The 25,023-nt window shown below is 49.4% G+C and overlaps 1 protein-coding gene across 7 annotated transcripts in view; it reads right to left on the bottom strand.

Annotated features, from left to right (window-relative positions):
- Positions 1 to 1,436: 1,436 nt before the first annotated feature.
- Positions 1,437 to 25,023, bottom strand: part of MRM1 (mitochondrial rRNA methyltransferase 1) — a 147,625-nt gene continuing 124,038 nt past the window's right edge. For 2 of the 7 annotated variants that reach the window (XM_035300737.3, XM_035300738.3), the window contains 3 exons: positions 16,922 to 17,078; positions 7,775 to 7,827; positions 5,279 to 7,147 (listed from right to left, as the gene is read on the bottom strand). In XM_035300737.3, the coding sequence (XP_035156628.1) occupies positions 7,113 to 7,147; positions 7,775 to 7,827; positions 16,922 to 17,078 (245 nt within the window). In that variant the 3' untranslated portion in view covers positions 5,279 to 7,112. Of the gene's footprint in view, positions 3,335 to 5,278; positions 7,148 to 7,774; positions 7,828 to 16,921; positions 17,079 to 25,023 lie in introns of those variants that run through there. The other 5 variants (XM_078373721.1, XM_078373722.1, XR_004743338.3 and 2 more) reach the window with 4 other exon arrangements.

The following is a 25,023-nucleotide window of genomic DNA, read 5'->3' as shown; positions in this document are numbered from 1 at the left end:
GGGAGTGGACCCTATCAGACCAGTGCAGGCTGCAGAGGTGAAGGGGAGTCTGGTCTTTGCAGTGTCCCCCTTCCTCCCTCTGCCTCTGTAGCCTGGAGGGGTTGATCCTCTTGTGCTGGCTGGGGTTCCCTGTGACCTGCCAGGCTGGTGACCTGCCCCCATTCTCACCCACAGCTGAAGCAAGCAGTTGACTTGGTCATGAGATTTAGAAACAGCAGGACACTCCCCATGACCACGCACCAGGTGTCAACCTTCTGCCGTGCCAAGACTTGGAAAATAGAGAGGGATTGAGGTGAAGACCTGGACTTGGAAGCACCCACAAACCCTCCTACGCCACTGACAGACAAGGCAAAGGTCTGAGCCCCAAATGTGGTCGATGTGAAGCTCCGTGGGAGCACAAAGCAGGGCTTCAAGGAGGTGTCTTTGGGGGTAAACACCTGGAAAGAAAGCTGAAATTTCAACACATATTCATTCCAGGTGGAGGGAGCAAAGAAGAGGAGGTAGCAATTTGCCCAGCACATCTGGGGAAGGTGGGACGGTGGATGAGGTGGGCTGAGTCTATGGTGAGTAGACAGGAAGACTGAGGGCAGGACATGAGGCAGGGGAAGTGAGGTGGGCTGGTGGCGGAGGGCTGTGGAGGATGGGACTGGACACTACTCACATATGGTGGGAAGTCAGTGGGGATTCTGAGACAGGACCTGTCTTGATAGAGGGCTCTGGGCTTTAGAAAGAGCCTATAGCAGCTAGGGACAATGGGTTCTTTGGAGAGGGGTGAGGCGAGATGGAAACCAGTGGGGAGGCAGGTCAGGGTCCAGGAGAGAGAGAAGGATGCTCCAGCCAGGAGACAGAGCAAGGGGGAAGGAAGCTCTGGTTCCCTGTCCACATACTCTGTGCTGGGCATTGCACCAGAAGCTGCACCTTCATCTTCTCCCTTGGATCTCAGCATCTTTATTATCCCCAGAGTTCCTGGGCACCTAGGGGGCTGATGAAGCTGGAGTGAGCAGGTTCTGTCCACCTGAGCAGGTATATTTTCTCCATTCTCCCCTCCCCGCTCTTGATGGAGGAGGGTGAGATGCCTGGACACACTGCCGTGCCAGCTCAGGGCCCCTCAGAGTGAAATTGTGAAGAGCAATGCCATGCAGCCCACGCCACGCCAGCCTCCTCCCCCATCCCTGCCCCCTGCAATCATTTTGTACGACAGGAAGAGAACCTAATCCCGAATCTGAAAAACTATGTGATGGAGGATTTACAGTATTAGAAGGCAAACAGCGGCAGGTGTAATTAGGAGAAAAATTTGTCATGCTCTCAACTCGGGGAAGAGAAGGGAAGGTCTGGCATCACAATCTCCCCGGTGTTTACCCAGCGTGCGCATACACGCGGGGGAGCGGGCGCTGGCCATGGGCAGATTAATATTTGATGCAAGGAAGAGAAACGCATGCTGTTCATGTTTATTTAGGATATTGTGAAATACAGTGAAATTTGCAATTTTATTGGATTTGGGGGGACGGTGTTTTGGAGAAGTCTTAAGCCGCATGGTAGGACACGCACATCTCTCTGGAGCATAGAGGCACCAGCTTTGGTGGCTAGCCCCCTCTACCCCCCTTCCCAAATCCAAACTCCTAGTTCCATTCCCCTCCTGAAATGAGAGAGGATTGGCCCCAGGAGTATGGGTGGAATAAGACAGAAATCTCAGCTGGGCCTCTTAATTTGGAGTTTAGTGGCATGTGGCTGGCACAGAGAGAGGCCGTCTCTTAGGGAGCGAGGGAATTCTTGTCAATTACACAAGGGCTGGAAGCCAAGGTTGGGTGGCTTTAAGCACTGGTGACTCTGACCCAGCTTGTGGGGTGCTGGGAGGGAGTGGGGAGAAATGGGAAGAATATGAGATAAAGACTTGTTCTCTTTGTATCCAAGAAACTGGTTCATGGAAAGGGCTTTAGACAGCATGAGTCTCACCTTCCTCCCCCAAGGAAGGGCCCAACTCCCCAGTTTTTCTTTCCCCAAGTGGTCATCTAGCCTGTGCTTCTGTGGCCCCAGTGTTGAGAGCTCATTAGCCCATTTCCTTGTCAGATATTGCCCAATGGAGAACTTTTCCTTAGAAACAGCTTCCAAGCTTTGTAGTTAGGTTGGGGTGGGGGGAGGGGGGAAGCAAGGATCAGGACACATGATGCTCACATTTGTGTTCAATAAAGGACAGATAAACAGACAGAAAGATGCTTGCGCGTGCAGTGTATTTCTGAGAAAAACAGTGGTTGTTTCTGGAAAAGGAAGCTGGATGACTATGAGCCGGAGGAGACCGGGCAGCCACAGGGAGAGAGACCTACTTTTCATGGTACACCTTTTGACCAATATGAAGTTTTCATCATGTGCACTTAATATTTTTTTCTCAATAAAAAAATCCAATTTTCGTTTTTAAAAATAAAGTATTTTCTACTCCAAGAACAAGCTGAGATAAAGAGAAAACAGTACGGTGTGAAAAAAGCCATAGGATGAGCTTTAGGGGAGTAGAGGAAGGAAGACTGCAAGGAAACGGAAGCCGCAACATCCGACTGTGCACCATACAGGCTTGTGGGCAGGCGCACATGGAGAAATCCCATTGATTGCTATATTGAACCAAACGCTGGCTGTCTCCTTGGAGCTTCCACCCTTTCCCACTGTCCTAGTTCTACCAACTGGGTCATGTAGAGGAAGTCCTCTCCCTCTGCCCCATGGCAGCCCTTCGGGTGTTTGAAGATAGAATTAAATTCTCCTGGAACCGTGGCTGGCACCTATAAATATCTGAGCCAGCCCTCTTCACACCCAGGTTTCTCTCCAGGACATGGCTTCTCCTGCCCTGGTGAGGCCTGCCCCTGAGATCCAATGTTCTGCTTAGGCTGGGAGCTCAGAGTGGGGCCGAGATGCCTCCAGGTTCGGGTCATCTCTGCAGTTGTCTCACACTCTCCGACTTGGACAGAGGCCCCACCTTCTTCAGCAACAAACTGTGGACACCTGGAGCTTGATGGCCTCAGAGGCCATCCAATTCCCACATTTTAAAAAGGGTAGACCAGGCACAGTGGCTCACGCCTGTAATCCTGGCACTTCGGGAGGTAGAGGCGGGTGGATCACCTGAGGCAGGCAGATCACCTGAGGTCAGGAGTTCAAGACCACCCTGGTGAACATGGTGAAACCCCATTTATACTAAAAATACAAAAAAAAAGTAGCCAGGCATGGTGATCTGCGCCTGTAGTTCCAGCTACTTGGGAGGCTGAGGCCGGAGAATTGCTTGAACCCACAAGCCAGAGATTGCAGGGAGATCGTGCTAGTGCACTCCAGCCTGAGCAACACAGTGAGACTCCATCTGAAAAAAAAGAAAGAAAATGAGTAAACTGAGGCCCGGGACAGGGCAGGGACTGGCCTGAGGTCATGGAAACAAGATCTTCCTGTGTCTACTTCTCCTTCCTCTTGTGAGCCCTTGGAAGCTTCCAGCAAGACGGAACCTTGGGCGGGCCCCTGGGAGAAGTGGGAGAAACACTAGCCAGCCTGGTATGGGAAGTGGCTCTGCTTCCAGGATAGATAGAGAGCAACAGACCCAAAGGCGGGCAAGCCAGACAGGGTGTGAGGTTCACTTGGGCTCGCAGGAAAGACAGAGGTGAGGCAGGCACCAGCATGCGTGCAGTGCCAGTAGGAGGGTGGCTATGCTGGTGCTTGTGTGTACCGGTGTATGTGTGTTGTACATGCACACTAGTCTGTGCAGTGTGAGGTGTGTGCCTATGTGAGTGCAGGGACTCTGTGTGCATGTGTGTGCACATGTGAGTACTGGAAAATATGCACGCTGACAATGAGCAGGGTGAGTGTGTGTACCTGTATGCTCTCTGCCTCTGCTGCAGCCCTCAGCACACTGACTTGTCTGCATTTGTCCCTAAAGCTGCCTTTTCCCCGAGCTACAAGCTAAGATTGTCTTTTTTCAAAAAAATCTTGGTAGTCCCAATGCCAAGTACAGCCCATGGCATGTAGTAGGTACTCAGTCAGTGTTTGCTGGACTGACTGGATTTAATTGAATTGAACCGAACTGAACTGAATTTCCCCAATGTGTCTCTGTGCATAGGAGTCTGTACCAGGGAGAGGGACTGAATCTGTGCCACGTGGGCAAATACTCATGGAGTGTCTGTGCATGCGTGTCTGCGGTGAGTCTTCACATTTTCATGTAGGTCTGTGTGCATGCTGTGAACGTGCCCGGGCACAAGCGAATTCAAACCACATGGAGGGAATGTGCATGTGTGTGTGTGTGTGTGTGTGTGTGCCTGCTCCCACAGCCTCCTCATACATGCAGGTGGCCCGCTGGCGCCCCAGCTTCAGCTCAGCCAGGCTTCCTCCCCATAAACCTGGAGCAGCTAAAATTAGTATGAAAATGGTAGTGTTCAGTTAAAAGGAAGGGGGGTGGGAAGAGATGAGGGTGCCCATGAGTGCTATTTTATTTCTCAGTGAGAGGATAAAGTGATTTTTCCTACATAATTTTTGATGTAGAGGCTAAATTAGGCCGGAGAAGAGGGACAAAGCAACTTTCGCCCTCATTAGTATTCTGGCCGCGTTGGCCCAGCCACGGCAGTTATGTATTTTTGCAAGTATGCATATAATTTATTGTGGAGAACACAATTTACATGGTAGTCGATGCCTGTTTTATAGCCTCACAAATAGATGTATGAACTCAAGCATATAATGGCCCAACCAGCAGGCGCAAATACGTTCTAAATCTTCTAAATGTGCTTCACAAAAATGTAACTGAGGAATATAAAACAGATCAATTCTTGCATGTTATATATTGGTTTTTGATTTACAAATCTAATCTGGGACATTTCTTCAGAAATGAGGGGATTTTTCCCCCACTCCTTCCCCTCCTCTTCTTCCACCAACTTCTCCATGCACAGACCTCGCCTGCTGGTCAGGTGCCATCAGGCATTGCCACTTCTGGGATATACACAGGTGCCTGTGTATGTGCTCATGTTGAGGGGGGCACGCTTTTGCCTGTCTGTGCGTGCACATGTATTCATGTCAGGGATCTGCAGACCTCAGGTAGAAGGGAGAGAGTGGCTTTGCTCCACCTGTGTGACCTCCTCCATTTGAGAAGGAAAATTTGGGGAGGAGGGCTGATGAGAGGACCCCATGGGGGTGTGGGCATCTCTCAGCTGTGTTCCCTCTGGGCTCCTGCTTAAACGGCCTGTTGACCCAGACTGGCTTCACGACTTATTGGAGCAGAAAAAGAAATGAGGGTCCTGGGGATGAAATTAAACTAACATGTGTTGAGTTGCATTTTAAATGTGCATTTTATTGAAAATATTTTAGTCAACCTATCTTTAGATACATGGCTTTTTTTAAAAGCCCATTCCATTAATAGCTGAACAGACACATAAATGACGGTGTACTCATAATGGAATATGATACAGCAAAGAAAATGAACCAACAATTGCTTCCTACAACAACATGGGGAATCTCACAAACAATGTAAAATGCAAGAAGCCGGACCCAAAAGAGGACTTGCTACATGATTGGATTTATCAAGTCCAAAGCATGAACGGAACCCAACTACTGTGTGTAGAGACAGAAAAACTATCAAGGAAAGCAAGAGTCTTTGCCGTCAAAGTCAGAATGGTGGTTTTCTTTGGGGAGGACGGGATAGAGCACAGGAGGGGTTTCTGGGGAGATGGTAACATTCTTCTTGACCAAATGGTGGTTTCATGGATATTCACTTGGTGATAAATTACTGAGCAGTACTTTTAAAAAATTCACTTTTCTGTGCGTGTGTTATATTTTACAATCAAAGCATTTACAAAAATAGCCCTTAAGGATTTACAATAAAAAGCAGGTGTACCAGCTCCACCCTCCCCAGCCCCGTTTCTATGAAGGCAACTACTGTTAACCACTTTCAGACGTTGTCTCCAATCTCTAGAAATGCGGTGGAGCTTCTTTCAAATCTCTCTATCAGTGAAATTGTATAACCCTTTTATTTCTGTTAGGTCAGCGGTAAGGTCTCCACTTCCATTCCTGATTTTAGTGATTTTAGTTTTCTCTTGTTTTTTCGTTTGTTTGTCAATTCTGTCCATCAATTCAGACAACCAACTTTTGGTTTTGCTGATTTTTCTCTATTGTTTTTCTATTCTCTGTTTCATTTATCTCTGCTCTAATTTTTTTATTTGCTTGCTTTGGATTTAGTTTGCTCTTGTTTTTTTAGTAAAGTGGAAGGTTAGGTTATTGATTTGAGATCTTCTATTTAACGCAGGTGTTTACAAATATAAATTTCCCTCTGAGCACTGCTTTTACTGCATCCCATAAGTTTTAGTATGCTGTGTTTTTGTTTTCACTCATCTCAAAGTATTTTCTAATTTCTCCTGTGATTTACTTTTTGACCCTTTGGTTAGGTAGGGGTGGGTTGTTTAATTTTTACATATTTGTGAATTTTCCAAATTTCCTTCCATTTTCTAATTTCATTCCTCTGTTCTCAGAAAACATATTTTGTGTAACTCTAATCTTTCTAAATTTATTGAGACTTCATTTGTGGCCTAAGACATGATCTATACTAGAGAATGTTCCATGTGCACTTGAGAAGAATGTGCATTCTGCTGTTGTTGGATGGAGTGTGCTCTTAGACTGCTGTTAGAAAGCAGTGTCTGTTAGGTCTGGCTGGTTTACAGGGTTTGTAACGTCTTCTGTTTCCTTACTGATCTCCTATCTAGTGTTCTATCCATTACATTGATGAAATTCTTATCTATGTAATGCTTATAATGCACAAGTCACAGCCCTAATTTCAGGAGGTTCAAAATCCAGTGGGGGTGGGGAGCTTCACTTCTACCCGGCTGGGCCACCCCATCCCTGATCTCCAATGTGGAGGGTCACCCTCATCCCACACTGTCCTGCAGCCTGGGATCTTCGGCTGTTGTGAAACTCACCATCGGCGTCAAGTGTCTCCCTCTCTCCCATTCCCAGGGTTACTAACCCTGTTGCAAACCAAGCAGAACTGGAAGAGGTCTCGAAGAACATGCAGAGGTCAATGCCCTGTGGTACAGATAGGGAAACTGAGGCCCAGAGAGGGGCAAGATCTTGTTCCAGTTCTTCTGGAGCCAGGCCCAGTGATGTCCTATCAATCATCTGCTCAGCCCACAGTACCATGATCCAGTGGCTATGGAGAAAAAGAGACCAGTTCATGTCACCCTCTGTGTCATTTCTATTTGTAGTACAAGGTGATGGCAGCCAAGGGCAGTATTAGAGGGGGTGAGGGGCCTCTAATACTGGTTGAAAACACATCCCAGAGCACTTAGAAGACCTGTGCTTCCGTCCCAGCTTGACCACTCTGAGCTGTATGAGCTTGAGCAAGTCACTCTCCTGCTCTGAATTTCAGTATCTTTATATGCAAAATAGAAAACATCATAAGCACCATCACCATTCATTGGGGCCCTACCATGTACCCAGTACTGCACTCATACAATTTCATTCATTCCTCCCAACAGCCTTGGGAGAGGTCAGTGCCTTTAGCATAGGAGGAAAGGGAGGTCCCATAAAGCAAAACAACCCATCCAAAGCCACAGGCATTCAACTGTCACCCTCTTAAGGCTCCAAAGCTAAAGCACAGAAGCCACCCCTCACATGGCCCTCCATCCACCCCTGCAGTATGGGTTTCTGTATTTACCAGAGGAAGGGGAGGGGCGCAGTTAAAGAGGGACTGAGTGTCAGCTGATGCTCACCATGGGATTACTGTTAATTTCCTCAGGTGTGATCCTGGCATGGTCAGTTAGTGAGAGGTACTTACCAAAGTCAATCCAGATGAAATCACCTGATAGCTGGGATTTGCTTTCAACTACCCTGGCAAAAAAAAAAAAAAAAAGAAAGAAAGAAAAAAAGAGGGGACAGATGAAACGAGATGGACAAAGCTAATAATTGTTGCAACTGAGCAGTGGGTACTTGGAGTTCATTAAATGTTTTCTCCAGCTTTTAATGTTTGAAATTTTTCACAAGAAAATATTAACAAAAACCCTCAGGTGTCCTGACTCCAGGTGGACCCCACTACAGGAGAGCTGCTGGTTTTCACATAAACTTGCCCCTGCTCGGGGACCCACCCAAACCTCTCAGCAGCCCCAATGCCAGCAGGGATCTGGTCTCTGGGTGGGGTTGGCTGCATGGTCTGGAACACAGGTGTGGCTGTGTAACCACATGTGTTTCCCCACCTGCCCTGGTCACCTGACAGCAAGGGGACCCACCATTCCCCAATGTCGGGATCATCAAGACAGCCATTTTCTCTCTTGACCCAGGAGAGTCCTCTGAGGGAAAATGGAAGGACAGAGGCCTTTGCTTTCAATAATAGGAGGCATGGATGGAATGGCCCATCAGCTCCCTTCCCAGACAAACACACCCAGCTGGGGTCTACTGCCGGGAAGGGGAGGCTTGGGCTGGACTTCTAGGCCTGTATTCACGGCTAGCATCCCCATGGCAACAAGCCAGTTAGAGGGGCCTCAGCCTGGCCCCCTGGGGCCACTTATCTGCACCCAACCTCAGAAGGGCGCAGCATTAATAGGCTGGTGCCCACTCCCAGCTCCCAGGCCTCCTTGTGACTCCCACCCACACCCCACAGACACTGTCCCTGGGATAAGGAGCTCAGGAGACAGAGGTTCCCATCCCCGGCCATACACCACAGACTCACACACACACCATAGACCACATACACATGCACACACATGAACACACACACCACACACATTCTCTCAAACTCTCTCTTCCTCTCACCCATACACATACACACTCACACTGTCTCACGTACACACACACACTCAACACACACACACAGAAGTATACCTTTCTCTCTCACAGGCACACACACACTCTCCCCCCTCCCTCTCTCACAGGCACACACACACACTCTCCCCCCTCCCTCTCTCACATACACACCCGCAGTCTCTCACACTCTTTCACACACATTCTCCACACACTCTTACTCTCACGCTTTCCCTCACACACACCCCAGCACTCTCACACACATACCAGATTCACACATGCACACACATACACACTCGCACACACACACCACACGTACATTCTCACTCTCACACAGACACACTCTTACATACCCACACACAAAGTATACCTTTCTCACAGACACACACATGCACTCTCCCCATCTCTCTCTCACATACACACCTGCAAGCACACACTCTCACACATTCTCACACACATACACACTCTCACATACATACACAGCAGCACACATTCTCTTACACACACACACACCCTGCTCTCAGTTCAGTGGGAGGAAGGAGGAGGCAAACATTAACCCCCTCCTCATATGCTTGCTCCCACCCACACACTCACAGTTACACCGCAGTGCTCTAGCCTGGAACCGCCTGGCTCTGGTGTCAGATGCCAGACTCCCCAGTGTGGGCAGCGTGGCACTATCATGTAGCAGTAGGTAAGCTACAGAACCTCTCTGCCTCAGTTTCCTCATCTCTTCCTTGAAAATAATTAAACCAACGACCTATGTCAAATGTAAAGATTAAATTTCATCATGAGAACACAGTAGGTGCCCAGTAAATACTTCCTCCTTCCTCCCAGTAAATGTGGGAAGATTCTGTTGTGTTTGGAAGACTGCTGGACTCTGGCTTAGTGAGGCCTGGAAGTCACGTGGCTCGGCAGGTGTGCAGGCTCTGCCGTGGACCAGCGGCCTGATGTGAGCAGTCGAGTGCTTTCTTGGAGCCTCAGTCTCCTCCTCTCTGGGGCCATAAGGACTAGTGAGTTAAGAAGGCAGTTAGTACAGTGCTTCGTATGTCCTTGATGTTGGTAGTGTTGTAGGAATAAGAATAATAACAGAACCACGATGCTGAGGATGGCAAAAACTGCCTGTACAAAGAGCTTACTGTGTCTCCCGCTCTCCACTGACGCATGAGCCCAGCTGGTCCTCAAACATCAATGTGGGAGCTAGAACATCCCGATTTCACAGATGGGAAATGAAGGTCTGGAGACATTAAGAAACTTATTCAGGCCACAGAGCTAGAAAGTGGTGGTGTGGGGATTGGAGCCCAGGCAGCCGGCTCTGCACTGATCTCAGGGCCACAGTGCAGTGCCCGGGAAGTGGTGCTGCTGTCATTATTAATTAGAGAGAGCGGATGGATCACAGACCTGCTCAGCTGAGAGCCAGAATCCTCGCTTAGCAGAAGACAGGCATGAGGGCTTAAGTGGGGCAGCCCCTCACAGAGGTTACCCCTGTGGTCAGCAGAGCTCTGGGCACCACCTGGTCACGTGCCTGACATCACAGCCCCAATCTCATGTTCCTAGAGTGCCCCCGCCCACATCAGGTTGCTGAGAATTCAGCATCTGCAGCTGACCAGGAAGGCAAGGGGAAGGCAGAGCCCAAGTCGGGCTCTCAGTGACAGAGACCCCTGAATCCTTCCATAAATCCCCCCACATTGTCTTTCTTTTATCCCTTCCTCCTCCCTCCCTCCTTCTCTTCCCTCTTTCCTTTCCCCTTAAATAAATGTGAATGTTTCAGTTCCTTGTAAGTGATGTCTCACCCTCACCAAGACTGTGCCCCTGCCCTTCCCCATTCTCCAAGGTGGATGGCACTCAGGGGTACCTCTGCTGCTTCTGTGGAATCCCTGGCCTGAGAAGACAACCCCCGCAACATCTTCATTTCCTCCTCTGTGGAATTGGGGTATCGAGTCCTAATTCAAAAGGTTGTTGTAAGGACTCATGGAGAGAGCTTAGAAAAGCCCAAAGCAAGGCCGGGAGCAGTGGCTCACGCCTGTAATCCCAGCACCATGGGAGGCCGAGGTGGGAGGATTGCTTAAGCCCCACAGGGGTTGGGCAACATGGTGAAACTTCATCTCTACAAAAACTACAAAAGTCAGACAGGCCTGGTGGTGCACACCTGTAGTCCCAGCTATCTGGGAGGCTGAGGTGGGAGTCAGAGGTTGCAGTGAGCTGCACTCCAGCCTGGGCGACAGACAGAGACCCTGTTTAAAAAAAAAAAAAAAAAAAAAAAGCCCAGAGCGAAATACCTATATGTGATGGGCATTCATAAAATGCCACTTTTGGGTTTTTTTTGAGATGGGGTCTTGCACTGTTGCCCAGTCTGGGGTGTAGTAGCAAGAGCACAGCTCACTGCAGCCTCCACCTCCTGGGCTCAAGTGATCCTCCCACTTCAGCCTCCCAAGTAACTGTGACTACAGGTGCTCCACCACACTCAACTTTTTATTTTTTGTAGAAACAGGGTCTCCCTATGTTGCTTAGGCTGCTGTTGAACTCCTGGACTCAAACCATCCTCTTGCCTCAGCCTCCCAAAGTGCTGGGATTATAGGCATGAGTCACTGTGCATGGCACAATACTGTTAATTACTCCTGCTGTGTAATAGAACACTTCCTATCTAACTATAACTTTGTAGCTGTTGACTAATTTATCCTCATCCCACCCCCTCCCCCTACCCCCAGCTCCCTGCTTCTGGTAACTACTTTTCTACTCTCTATTCTGTGAGAACAATTTTCTTAGATTCCTCATATGAATAAGATCATGTAGTATTTGACTTTCTGTGTCTGGCTTATTTCACATAACATAATGTCCTCCAAGTCCATCCATGTTGCCACAAATGGCAGGATTTCATTATTTGTATGGCTTAATAGTATCCCATTGTTTCTATGTTCACATTTTCTTTTCTACTCATCCACTGATGGACACTTAAGTTGATTCCACATCTTGATTATTGTGAAAGGCTCTGCAATATGCATAGGACTGCAGATGTCTCTTTGACATACTGATTTCATTGCCTTTGGAGATATACCCAGTAGTGGGATTACTGGATCATAGTAGTTCCTCCCTCCCTCCCTTCCTCCCTTCCTCCCTTCCTCCCTTCCTCCCTTCCTCCCTCCCTTCCTCCCTTCCTCCCTTCCTCCCTTCCTTCCTTTTCCTCCTCCACTACTACCACTACTACTTCTTCTTCCTCCTCCTCTTCTCCTCCTCCCCTTCTCCTTCTTCCTTTCTTTCCTTTTCTCTTTCTCTTTTGTTTCTTTCTCTTTTCTTTTCTCTCTCTTTTGAGATAGGGTCTCTGTTGTCCAGGCTAGAGTGCAGTGGTGTAATCATAGCTCACCAAACCTTGAACTCCTGGGCTCAAGCAATCCTCCCATCTCAGCCTCTAAAAGTGCTGTGATTTAATTTTTTGAGGAACCTCCATAGTGTTTCCCATGGTGGCAATACTAATTTACATTCCCACCAACAGTGTATGAGTTCCCCTTTCTCCACATCCACACCAGCATTTGTTATATTTTGTCTTTTTCATAACAGCAATTCTAACTGGGGTAAGATGATATCTCATTGTAGTTTTGATTTGCATCTCCTGATGATTAGCGGTATTAGGGCTGAATGAAGTGGCTCACATCTGTAATCTCAGCACTTTGGGAGGCCAAAGTAGGCAGGTTACTTGAGCTCAAGAGTTCAAGACCAGCCTGGGCAATATGATGAAAACCTGTCTCTATAAAACTGCAAAAATTAATCAGGCATGGTGGCACACATCTATGATCTCAGCTACTCAGGAGCCTGGGAGGGAGGCGGAGGTCGCAGTGAGCCCAGATCGTACCACTGTACCCCAGCCTGGGTAACAGAGCCAGATCCTGTCTCAAAAAAAAAAAAAAAAAAAAAAAAGGTCATGTTAAAAATGTTTTCATATACTTGTTGGCCATTTGCATGTCTTCTCTTGAGAAATGTTTATTCAGGTCTGTTGCTTGATTTTTAATCAAATAATTTTGTTTTTTGTTTTTTTGTTTTGAGACAGGATCCCAAGCTGGAGTGCCGTGGCATGACCATGGCTCACTGCATCCTCAACCTCCTGGGCTCAAGCAATCCTCCCTCCTCAGCCTCCTGAGTAGTTTTCTGCTACTGAGATGTTTGAGTTCCTTACCTCTTCTGGACAGTAACCCCTTATCGGATGCATAGGTTGAAAAGACTTTCTCCCATTCTGTACCTCACTCTGCTGGTTATTTTCTTTGCTATACAGAAGCTTTTCAGTTCGATGTAATCCCACTTTCTTCTGCTTTTGCTTCCCGTGCTTATGAGATCTTATTCAAAAGACCCCTTCCCAGACCAATGTCATAAGGCATTTCCCCCATGTTTTTTTTTTTTTTTTTTTTGACAGTTTTTTTTTTTTTTTTTTTTGACAGAGTTTCACTTTTGTTGCCCAGGCTGCAGTGCAATGGCGTGATCTCAGCTCACCACAACCTCTGTCTCCCAGGTTCAAGCAATTCTCCTGCCTCAGCCTCCGGAGTAGCTTGTATTATAGGGATACGCCACCACGCCTGGCTAATTTTGTATTTTTAGTAGATATGGGGTTTTTCCATGTTGGTCAGGCTGGTCTCAAACTCCCAACCTCAGGTGATCCACCCACCTCAGCCTCCCAAAATGCTGGGATTACAGGTGTGAGCCACCATGCCCAGTCCTCTAGCAGTTTCATAGTTTAGGGTCACATGGACTCTTAAAGCTAGAAAGGACCTTAGAAATCAACTTACCCAACTCTTCACTATCCAGATGGAGAAACTGAGGTGCAGGGAGGGGTGTGCTGGAACTTACCAGCATTTAGGTGGCAGTGTTGCTGGTGAGATCTCCCAGCACAGTCCTTGGATTGAGGGGAAGGATGGGTGATGTCCTCTCATTGTTCTAAGAGGCTACCAAAAACTCATGCTTGGGACAGGTGAACCAAGATACTGAGAAAGGGGCTGCATTAGCTTCCCAGGGCTGCTGCCACAAACTGCCACAAACTTGGTGGCTTCAAGCAACAGAAATGTATTCTCTCAGTTTCAGAGTTTAGAAGTCTGAAATCAAGCTGATGGCTGAGCTGGCTCCTTCTGGAGGCTCTGAAGGAGAACCTATTCCATGTCTTTCTCCCACCTCCTGAACTGCCGGCAAGCTTGGTGTTCCCAGGCTCATAGCTGGGCATCATTCCGATCTCTGCCTCTGTCTTCACATGGCCTTTTTCTCTGTTTCTCTGTGTCTCAAATCTCCCTCCTCTGTCTCATGAGGAAACCAGCCATTGGATTTAAACCCACCCTGAATTCAGGATGATCTCATCTCAAGATCCTTAATTACATCTGCAAAGACTCTATTTTAAATAGGGTCATGTCATGGGCACTGGGGTTTAGGTTTTGGCCATATCTTTTGAGGAACACAATTGAACCTGCTCCGAGAGCTCCCACGGTCACCACGGAGGACAGACCAGCAGCAGCCCCAGAGGTGACTGGCCATCTCAGTGATGGCCTATCCTCCCAGGCTGGGGCTTGCCCTCCTTTCTCATTCCCACCCTGCAGATGAGTAAACTCAGGCCTGCTGCTGGCCCCTGCCACTGGCTCCAAGGCCAGATGTGTATTGGCGCTCCAAGTCTTAGAGGGACATTTTTCACGTCTTCCCACTCGCCGGGCACTGTGCTGGATGCTGGAGAGGAGGAGTTCCTCTTTCCAAGGCTCTCACAGAGGAGCCAAACCCAAACTCCCACATGGAGGCCTGAGACTGTGGGGCAGAGGCCAACACAAAGCTGAGGGGCAGAGAGTGCCTGGGGTTGCTGAGGGGACAAGGAGGAGAAGAGGGAGGGTCAGGAAGTGAAGAGAAGGATTTTGAAGGAGAGAAGTGGGGAGGAGATTCCTGAGAGCCAGGGTCCTAAAAGCCCTTGGTTCAGAGAACCAAGAAGCTTGTGTGATGTTGGGGGTGGGTGCTTGGAGGACCCTCCACTGGAGCGCCCAGGCTGGCCCCAGGAGATTCTTACCATATCCAGTGTCATGGGCTGCGTCCTTGGCTGACCCCTCTGCCAGGCACTAAGCTCCTGAAAACAGAGGCTAGACCTTCCATCACAGCATCTCCAGCATGAGGACTGGCGTGCCCCTTGGGAACCTCAAAGTATAGGACCACCCACCAATCTCACCTCTGACACAAAGCCCCATATTACCATCGGTGACTGCCTTCGCAGCATCTTTCTTTTCATGCTTACATTTCTTTTTGTTGGTTGTTGTTGTTTTTGATAGGGTTTTGCCCAGGTTGGAGTGCAGTGGCACAATCATGGCTTACTGCAGCCTAGACCTTGCAGGCTCAGGCCATCCTCCTGCTTCAGCCTCCCAAATAGCTGGGACTACAGGCATGTGCCACCCACCCAGCTAATTTTTTATTTTTTATAGAGATGGGGTCTCCCTATGTTGCTCAGGCTGGTCTTGAACTCCTAGGCTAAGCGGTGAAATTGGGACCAAGGGAAAACGTGGGTGGAGATACCAATATCAACATCACATGTTAAGTGCCTGCTGTGCACAGGATGCAAATTGGTGCGAAAATCGGGGAAGGAATGGAGCCCAGAAAGGGAAGAGACTGGTCACCTCAGGCTCCAAGAGCTTTACATTTGGAAAAGCTCCTGGAAGTGCCTGAATTTAGTCTTCTACACAAAGTGAAATGCTCTCTACTTCATTACTTCACTGCTCATTTGTTAATTTATACAATAAATCCTTACAGAGCACCTACTGTGTGCCCGCTGATAAGCACTGGTCAGAGCCAATCTTCGCCCTTCATAAAATGCTCTCTGTGGGTGGTCTCTCTGGTGCCACTGGCTCTGTACTAAGATACTGCAGGGAAGATGGACACAGGTGCAGAGATGGGGCCCAGCCTACCAGGGCCTATTAATAAGAGACACAGTGGAGCCCAGGCCCACCTAGGTTTTCTGGAATGGGAAAGACATCAGTGCCGGGCATTCTCCCACACTGCATTTCACTGAATGTGTCATAATGCAACATGATTTGGGGCTGGAAGCTCAGCTTCTCTGTGCCTCTAAAACCTCATTAGCAAAGTGGAAATAATTAAAATTAAAGGACCTAATGTACCAATGTTGGTCTCTTAGTTTTCAGAAAAATATTATGCTGACATAAGACGTTAACAGTAGGGGAAGCTGGGTGGGGGCTTATGGAAAGTCTCTATACTATCTCTGTAACTTTTCCATGTATCTGAAATTATTCTAAAATGAAAAGTTTATTTAAACAATTAAAGGACCTATCTCACACATTGGTTGTGAAGAAGACTTACTCAACACACTGTTGTTTTGTTTTGAGACGGAGTCTCACTCTGTCGCCCAGGCTGGAGTGTAGTGGCACAATCTTGGCTCACTGCAAACTCTGCCTCCCAGGTTCAAGTGATTCTCCTGCCTCAGCCTCCCAGGTAGCTGGGATTACAGGTGCGTACTACCATACCTGGCTAATTTCTATGTTTTTAGTATATATTTAGTTTCATTATGTTGGCTAAGCTGCTCTTGAATTCCTGACCTCAAGTGATCTACCCACCTTAGCCTCTCAAAGTGCTGGGATTACAGGTGTGAGCCACCACGCCCCGCTGGCACACTGTTAAGCACTGGTAATTGTTACTGGATTCTCATAAAGTATCATGATTGAGATTTCTGATTCTCATTTTTCAGACCAGCCTCAGAGAAGTTCTGAAGTCATCCCAATAGCATCAGGCAACATCTGGATTCAAACTCACACCTGATATGCTCTGAAGGCCACAATTCTACTACCACACTATGCCCCCTCTAGTATCTTAGTGCTTTTAGTGACAAAGACATGACCACTTTGCTTGGAACAGTTCTGTGAGTTATCATTATAGTTAGAAATGATCAAGTGTGCCTTCCTGTACATTTCATATAGGCACATTTTCCTTTAGCTTTCATGGGTTGATCTTGGCTCCACCCTTACGATTGCATACAGCACCTCTCCATTCTGTGCCCCACGTAGCCCTCAGGCATGGTAAGCAGAGTCCACATTCTGTGCTGAGGTCAAAGTCCTTGGTGCCCCACATAGCACAGCCAGAATGCATTGCTCAGGCCTTATTTCCAAAGACCAAATGAATGTCCCCTTTCCCAACCCTAGTCCCCTGAGCAGTCCCACCTCATCTGTCAGCTCCTACTCACCAATGTCCTTCTTTAGGTGAGGGGCTCAGAACAGACCCAGGGCTCTGGGTGAGGCCCCCTCGTGCTGAGCCATTCTCTTCCTCAAGGGATCGGAACGTCTTGGTTCTGCTCCCACAACCTGGGAGTAAGGCAGCTTTGGAGCAGCTTCTCTTGCTACCTAAATGAGGTAAGAAGAGCATGATCCAGGCTGCTGGAAGCCACAAGTCAGAAGACACAGTGTTCAGTCCTGGTGTCTCTGTGCAGTGGTGTGGTCTTGGGCAGTCCTTTAACTTTCCTAAGCCTCAGTTTCCTCATCTGTAATATACAAAGATCAATAATAATACTTCTTGTCCTTTCCTACCTCCCTAGCAGAGCCTGGAATGAAACAGGATGCCCAGGCTCTGACCCTCCCACAATCCTTAATATTTCCCTACAGATTAGCATATCCCACAAGGGACCCCAATGCCAATTTTCCTGTAATTTTCCCCAAGAAGTGTGTGATTTCTTTTAGGTCAGCAACTCTGTTTTATTTACCTTCATATTCCCCAGTGCCCAATAAGATTAACAGCAGAAAACTATTTCGATTTATTTTAGTAAATAAATCTATTTACTAAATTTTAGATTTATTAACTAAAATAAATCTAAATAAAACTACTAGATACATCTAAATAAAACACTTAGTCTGGGCCAGGGTCAAGCCTGTGAGGTAGATCCCATTATTACCCTTATTTTATAGACGAGGAAGCTGAGGCACAGAGAAATCCCCAGTGCTGTACCTGGCACAAAACACGTGTCCAGTATCTGGTTTTGTTGGATGGAAGGTGGATAGGTGAATTAATGAGGGGACTGGTAATCAGTGAGTGGATGGGTGGGTGGATGGAAGGATAGATGAATAGGCGCATGGGAGGACAAAAAACTAGTAAATAGATGAGTGTATAGGTGAGTGGGTGGGAGTGGGAAGGCCTGTGGAAGGATGAATGAGTGGATAGGAAGATGGATGGCTGGATGAGTGGATGGGTGAATTGATGAGTGAGTGGATGGATGGATGGATGGATGGATGGATGGATGGATGGATGGTGGCAGGTGGGCAGGCAGCAGATGTGTGGATGAGTGAGTGGATGGATGAAAGAGCGGATGAGTGGACCGGTCCATGGATAGTCATTATGTTCTTGTGTTATCAAGTCCTGAGAGTGGGGAGGTAACTTTGGGACCATTTAAAGGGTAGAGGCATTTAGAAATAGCAAAGGAAACCTCTTCACCCTAACAGTGAGAAGATCCTGGGAGCGGGAGTTCCCCTCCCATCCGACCCATCTACCCAGCCCAGATCCCTGGGCAGGCAGCCATCTCCCAGGCCTGCAGATCTCTCCTCCCCCGCCCCTGACACCGCCCCCAGGCAGCCCCCCAAGCCTGCGGATGAAAGGTTGGCAGAGGCAGCGGGTGGGCTGGCGGCTTGTTCCCTCATTGTCTGCCGGTAACCTTCCTCCCAGCTGCTTGTTCTGTGTAATGTTACACTTGTCTTCCTGCAACACTTGGATACCCGAGCCAATTTTGTCATGCAAATGAATTCAGCCCATTGTAAATCCTGAGGAGGGGGCGCGGGCCTCGCCAAGACAGCGGGGGCGGGGCTGCACTGGGTTTCAAGGCTTTCCCGCTGCCCCTTTCAGGGTGAGGAAGAAGGGGGTTACAGACCTTTGCTGTAGACCTCTGGCCCCTCCTCCCTAGAATCCAAGACCATTACAGCCATAACAGGCCTTAGAGATGGATGCTCTCCAATTATTGGTTAAAAATCTGAAGCCCAGAGAGGGTCAGTTTATTGCCTACAACCACACAGCCCATTAGCCAGGATTCAACCAAGTTTCCTGACTCTCAGCCATAACTCTCTCTGTGAGGTTGAGCTGAGCTCGCCACCCTGAGCTACAAGGGAACCCTGAGACCTTCCAGGGGCCAGGACCTCCCAGTAGCTAGCTGTGTTACAGGGGGTGTAACTGACATGTGGACTAGGAACAGGTCTGGCCTAGAGAGCCAAGAGGGTCTAGGGAAGAGTCTGTGGGTCTAGGCAGGTGTAGATCACATCTAGGGATGTTGGCAAGGCTGGACTGACAGGTAGTAGGGGTTGGGGATGAAGACAGAGTGAAATGCCAGGTGTTCTGCCAAGGACAGACTGGGCCCAATGCCAGGACATCATCGTCAGCAAAAGCAAGAGAGACAGTGGTTGGGCACAGGGCAGATGATGAGTGAGAGCCCACAGGGCTGCCTGCAGGTGAGTACTGCCTGGGGAGGGCAAGGACTAGGTACCAGGACACACTGCCCCAACTGGAATGCTGGCAGCATGGGGGGTGGGGGAGGGAGAACTGGCATTTGTTTCAGGGCTGCAACATGCCAGGCACTTCACACCATTCCCAGATAATTCTCACAGTCATTCTTCGAGACAGTTGCTGTCCCCACTTTATAGATTAGAAAACTGAGTCCAGGGAGGGTACATGCCTAGCCCCCAAAGTCACACAGCTTGAAGTGGAGATTTAACACTAAATCCATGAGATGCAGGCATTCCAGCGTCTATGCTCTTTCTGCTCCACATTCTGCCACTCCTGCCAGACTCAGCTATCAGTTGTCAGCCCCTTACTGAGTTAGTGACAGCCTGGGTAGAGACCAGGGAGTTGAGGAGGACAGTGGTCACTGGCAGAGCCCGAATTTCCAGGAGGTGAGCGTTTTCAGCTATTTGGAACACTGTGGCCCCCAGTGATGCGCCAGATAAAGCCCTGTCTTCTTCCTCTGGCATTTGAGGTTCTTCCCAACATGCCTCCCGGTCCCCTATGGGCACACCCACTCCCTCACTGTTCCTACTCATCCCATGCCCTTCTTCGCCTCCAGGTCCTTGCACAGGCTGTTCCCTCTGCTTGGAGTGCCCTTCCCCACCATGTCCACTATCTCATCTTCGAGCCTTGACTCAGCTGTACCCTGGACTCTCCATTCCTTACCCTGGACCAGGCTGGCTCCTCCCTCCTATGTTCTTCTGTAGGTTTTGTTTTGAGACAGAGTCTCTTGCTCTGTCACCCAGGCTGGAGCGCAGTGGCGCAATCTCAGCTCACCTCAACCTCTACCTCCCTGGTTCAAGCGATTCCCCTGCCCTAGCCTCCTGAGAGTTGGGACTACAGGCACCTGCCACCACACCCAGCTAATTTTTTTGTTTTTAGTAGAGACAGGGTTTCACCACGTTGGCCAGACTGTTCTCAAACTCCTGATGTCAGGCAATCCGCCCACCTTGGCCTCCCAAAGTGTGGGATTACAGGTGTGAGCCACGACACCTGGCCTGTATTCCTGTAGCTTTCTCACTCTTACTGCACTGGTTGTTTGTAAGAACTTAGATTGTGTTGGTTTTCTCCACTAGTCCTAGAGGGCCAGGGTGGCTCCCAATTGCTCACACCATAGACTCTGTGGTCAGTGACCCCCAGGCTGACCCTCTAGACTCCCCAGTGTCTGTTGGAGCCCCTCTTCCGGCCTGTAGCCCATCTCCCCTCAATCACTAAATCCCTGTGCTATTGATGCTGCCCCTGTCAGTTGGCCTGAGCCAAACCAAATGCAGATCAATCTACTGCTAAAAGCACTGCCATTCCCAAGCCTGGCCCAGGTCATTCTGAGGAGGCTAGAGACCAGAACATCCTCAGAGATGGGCTCCAGGCCCCTGGGGCTGCTTGCAGGACCTTGGGTCCCCTCTTCCCCCAACAGCTGCAAACATGCACCAGTGCTCTCCTGCCTGGCCAGCCTCCCAGGCTGAAGCAACCCAGAAGGCAGGATGCTGCCAAAGAAAGCACCTGAGGTTTTCCCAGGGCTGCGAGTGAGACCCAGTCCTTTGTCCAGTTCTGCCTGAGACCGCGGCGTGCCCTAAGCTGGGTCCTTTCTTCTCTGGGCATAGTTCTCATCAGCAAACTGAGAGGAACGGACTCAGACGCCAGGGCCTCCCCATTATAGCAGCATGTGACAAGGATAAAGCATTTACTTACAGCTCAGACACCTTACCCTGGAGGCCCCACCCTGGGTCAGATGAAGGAAGCAGAACTGAGCTGTCCGGAAGGTCCTTAGGGCCACCAGAGGAACAATCATTGTAAAGATAATCCCAGGCTTCCCGAGCACTTACTGTGTCCAGGCATCGAGCTAACAAACCTTCTTCTATAAACTATGCCTTCAGTCCTTTCAAGCGCCCTATTAAGTGGGCTACATTATTGTTCCCATTTCACAGACGGGAAAGGGACCAGAGAAGGGTCATCTTCCCAGGCTACACAAAGCCCAGTTCTGCTGACCCAGCCTCTAGTGTTTCACTGCACAGCTTGTCCCCACCTGGCCTTACGCTTGGCTTGGGGACACTGTGAGCATCTCTGCCCAGGTCTGCCTGCTCCTCTGCTGGGGAGGGTGGATCCACAGTAGATGGAGGGAGGAGGATGGCTGGTGGGGGTTACACACAGTTCACCCCCACCAGAGTGCCCGCATATTCCCCAGCGCTGCGCTCCTCATGGGTACTCCATGAAAATGTACTGGAGAAAGGAAGGGAGGGAGGGACCCACAGGCAGTTGGTGTTAAGAGTATACAACCCCTCACATCTCCACGTGGACAGTGGGCTGGGTTATGGGAGGCTCCCATCTCTCAGCCACTGCATGTGTGAGGCATAAATCCAGATAAAGACCCCAGAATCACAGGAACCTGCTCTGCCCTCCCCCTCTGCTGGAGACACTAGACACACCCCTTCCCTTCTCTAGACCTCAATTTCCCCCTCTGTCTAATGTCAGAATGGAACCAAAGAACTGCCTGCAGGGCACCCTACCCCCTGCATTGCTCTGCCACAAATCCCTGGAGCTCAGGGAGCCCGTGGGTGCCCCTGACCGGCACCCCTGCAGCCGACCAGGCTGCAGGCACTGTCGAAGCGCTCCACTTGGCCATTCATCCAGGGCCACGGGATCCTCCAGCTGCCCACACTCATGCCGCCGCCTTTTGCTTTTACTGGCATAATGTATGCCCCATGCTGCCGCCCCAGTCACTCAATCCTGGCCGGTCTGCGGAGGCAGAGATAGTCCTTAATGAGAAGAGCCTGGGCTTTATCTGCTTTCTACTTCAGCCATTATCTCCCCCAGTCTATAGACACGCAGTTACCTCTGACAATAATGCTCAGAGGCAACAAATGCTGATGAGTTTTCTATGCAGTCCGCACAATAAGTCTATCAAAACAACCTCGGAAAATTATGAACCCCCGTGACAGACAAATACAACCGGCTTCGGGATGAATTTAGAGCCCCAACATTACGTTTCTTTTAATTCTTCAGGCTTCCCTTATCTCTGCTGTTCCTCTTCTGGTGAGGAGATAACAGTAATTCTTCTCTGTGCTGGTTTTTTTTTTTTTCTTTCCCTGCCTCCCCCACCACCCGCCTTGCTTTTTTTTTTCCACCCACTGAGTGAGATGTTTTCCGTGTCTTTCTGCTTGCTAAAGATAAAGGGTTAAAGACCAACTTATGTTGGGTGCTGGGGAAGGGGGGAGGGGGCAGGGGAGAGGGGAAAAAAAAGTAATCAGCATTCAAGAGATTGCTATCGGAGAAACTGCGCAGAGAACAGTAATTTTGCTGGCTTCGGCGAGGGCTCTCTCCACTCCCCCCCCCCCCCGCTTTTTATGAATGCACATAATGCCTGGAGTGTTGGGGGCAGATAAAAGAATTAGCAGCAGCCAGGGGGACGGAGGCCTGGAGAACAGGGGAGAATTAGAATGTCTATCTTTGTCTCTTCCGGCTCATCCAACCAGCAGAGGCTCCCGGCTCGTAAACAATTTAATCTTTTTGCTACAGTTAAAATACAAAGACAGCAAGCCTCCTTCTTCCAAATGGAAAAGGGAGGAGGAGCAGGACAGGAGGAGGAGGATTGGGTTGGGGGCTTGTCAGGGGCCAGGGTGCGGGATGAGGGAGCGGGGGATAGAAAAGGGCTGACGCCACAAACTTTCCTGCTGCCAGCTTAACCCCTCAGCCCTTGAGACCTCAGAACTGCCAACACTGTCCCTGCTGGGGATACACACAACCCAGGCCTGGTTTGGGTCCAGCCAACCTCTGGGGCAGGAAGCTCAGCCACTAAGGGTGGAGTCTTGCTCCTGTCAAGGGGCCCTGGTTCCTGTCTTCTTGGGAGTTGGTAGCTGTTGGCTGTCCCAGGAGTCTTCCCTTGGTCATCCCACTGTCAAGGTTTGACCTTTTCCCTCCTCCTTTTCCTTCCTGTCCCACTGGCTTTCTCTTCTCCTGAGACCTAGGCTCTGGTGAGAGCTCTCAAGTCATGCGCAATGAGTGTGCCTTCTCTTCCCCACCGGGAGAGGGACTCCTGTGGGGATTCTGCCCAAGTGCTCCCACACAGCGCAAGGGTGAGGCTCACCCCATAGAATGGGGGCTCCAACTCTTCAGCTACTGCCCAAGACCAGCCATGGAGAAAGGCTTAGATGGGCTATAAGCCTGCATATGGGCCCCCTTCTCTCTTGCTTCTTACAAACACACACACACACACACACACACACACACACACACACACACACACACACAGTGGGATGGATAGAACTTGGGGGAAGAAGACTGCTTAGGAGGTGGAGCTCTTCTGAAGACAGATCATTTCGAGGGACCTGCAAACCAGAATAAAGAAGCCTTCTGAGGGGCCCTGGGGATTAGAGGAAGACCTGTGGCCCATGCAACGGATCTGCTGGGCATCCTCAGAGTAGCCTCTGCCCCCAGTCCTTGCAGTACCCCCAGAGTGTGGATGGTTTTAGCCGTTCTGGCTGGATCCTTGTCATATGCAACATGAAGTCTAGTTTTCACAGGGCAAAGTTAGAGGCTGGCTTCTCTTCTCTGCCCTTGGAGTGCTGATTCCCGTGTATTGGCCTTGAATGTACTGCCCTCTCTTGCTTGGGAGCTCCAAAAGGTCTTCCTCACCTCTGGATGCCCAGGCCCAGCACAATGCCTGGCCAAGCCTGCCAAGTCCTTGCCAGGTGATCTAGTAGATGAATAGGCAAGCAAATCGATGAAGTCAAACAGGGCAAATGGTAGAGGGGTGGGTGAGAGAGGAGCTTCCTGGGACACCAGACACACACTTGAGGAAGGACCACTCAGGAAAAGGATGAGGGCGGAAGCGCCAAGAAAGGAGAGCTGAGGAACCAGAAGGAGAAGGATGGAGAGTGGTCCAGGGAGCTGGTCGGTCCCTTCGCCCCAGGTTCATCAGCAGGAGCCATTCGGTTAAGGGGGTTGTGGGGGAGAAACCAAAGCAGTGATTAGGATTCAGTCAGTTGCATCCTGGCTGCAGCTGAGCCGCATTCAGAGTGAACTTCCTAACCTTTACCTTGAGGCCCTTCCAGGAAGTCATGGGGGGAAATCATGAGCCTTGGGGTCAAGGGATCTGAGTTCACCTCCCAGCTCTACCTGGCACTGGCTGTGTAAACTTGAGCAGGTCCATCTCTCTGAGCCACAGTTCCCCATCTGTAAAGTGGAAATAAGAATGACCTCCACCTTACAGGGTTGGATCGGCACATAACAGGGACAGCACGTGTTGGTTGCACTAAAGAGAAGAAGTAGTGCCTTGTAATGACAAGCATAGCAGACACAATAAACCAAGGATGCCAAAACCACGAAAGCATCTCGAAGCTCCGCAGAGACGCTTTCATTTGATATTATTATTTTCTTAGTTATCCTTCCACTGCCCTCTACTCCTTGGAATACCAAGGCTGTGCTGAACCACAAAGAAAGGGATAAAGCTTCCTCCAGCTCCTATGTCTCCTCTCAAGGCTGGGGAGTGGGGAGTTCAGGAGAAGCTCTTTGAAGACTCCATGGCGGGTGAAGTTCTGGCCAAAGGAAGTGGATGTAGTAACCAGCTCTTTCCACAGCTTTGCAGATCATGCCCGGCCTTCTCTCTTTTCCTTTTGGTTGCTTCATGTGTATTATCTGAGCCAAGCTCTCCTTCTAGTCCCAATTCCAAGCCACACTGAAAACATGCATCCTTCCTCACCCCCAACTCCAATATTCCCCCCATGTGGTTAAGCAGACATGGAGTGGAACATGGGTATGAACACGGGCTTTTATAAACAATGTTTCAAATATAATTTAATATTTAATGTTTATATC

Source organism: Callithrix jacchus, chromosome 5 (genome assembly GCF_049354715.1).
Source record: "Callithrix jacchus isolate 240 chromosome 5, calJac240_pri, whole genome shotgun sequence".
Classification (NCBI taxonomy): Eukaryota; Metazoa; Chordata; class Mammalia; order Primates; family Cebidae; genus Callithrix; species Callithrix jacchus.
The sequence above is the reverse complement of the archived record's forward strand: the minus strand, read 5'-3'. Positions and strand labels throughout refer to the sequence as shown.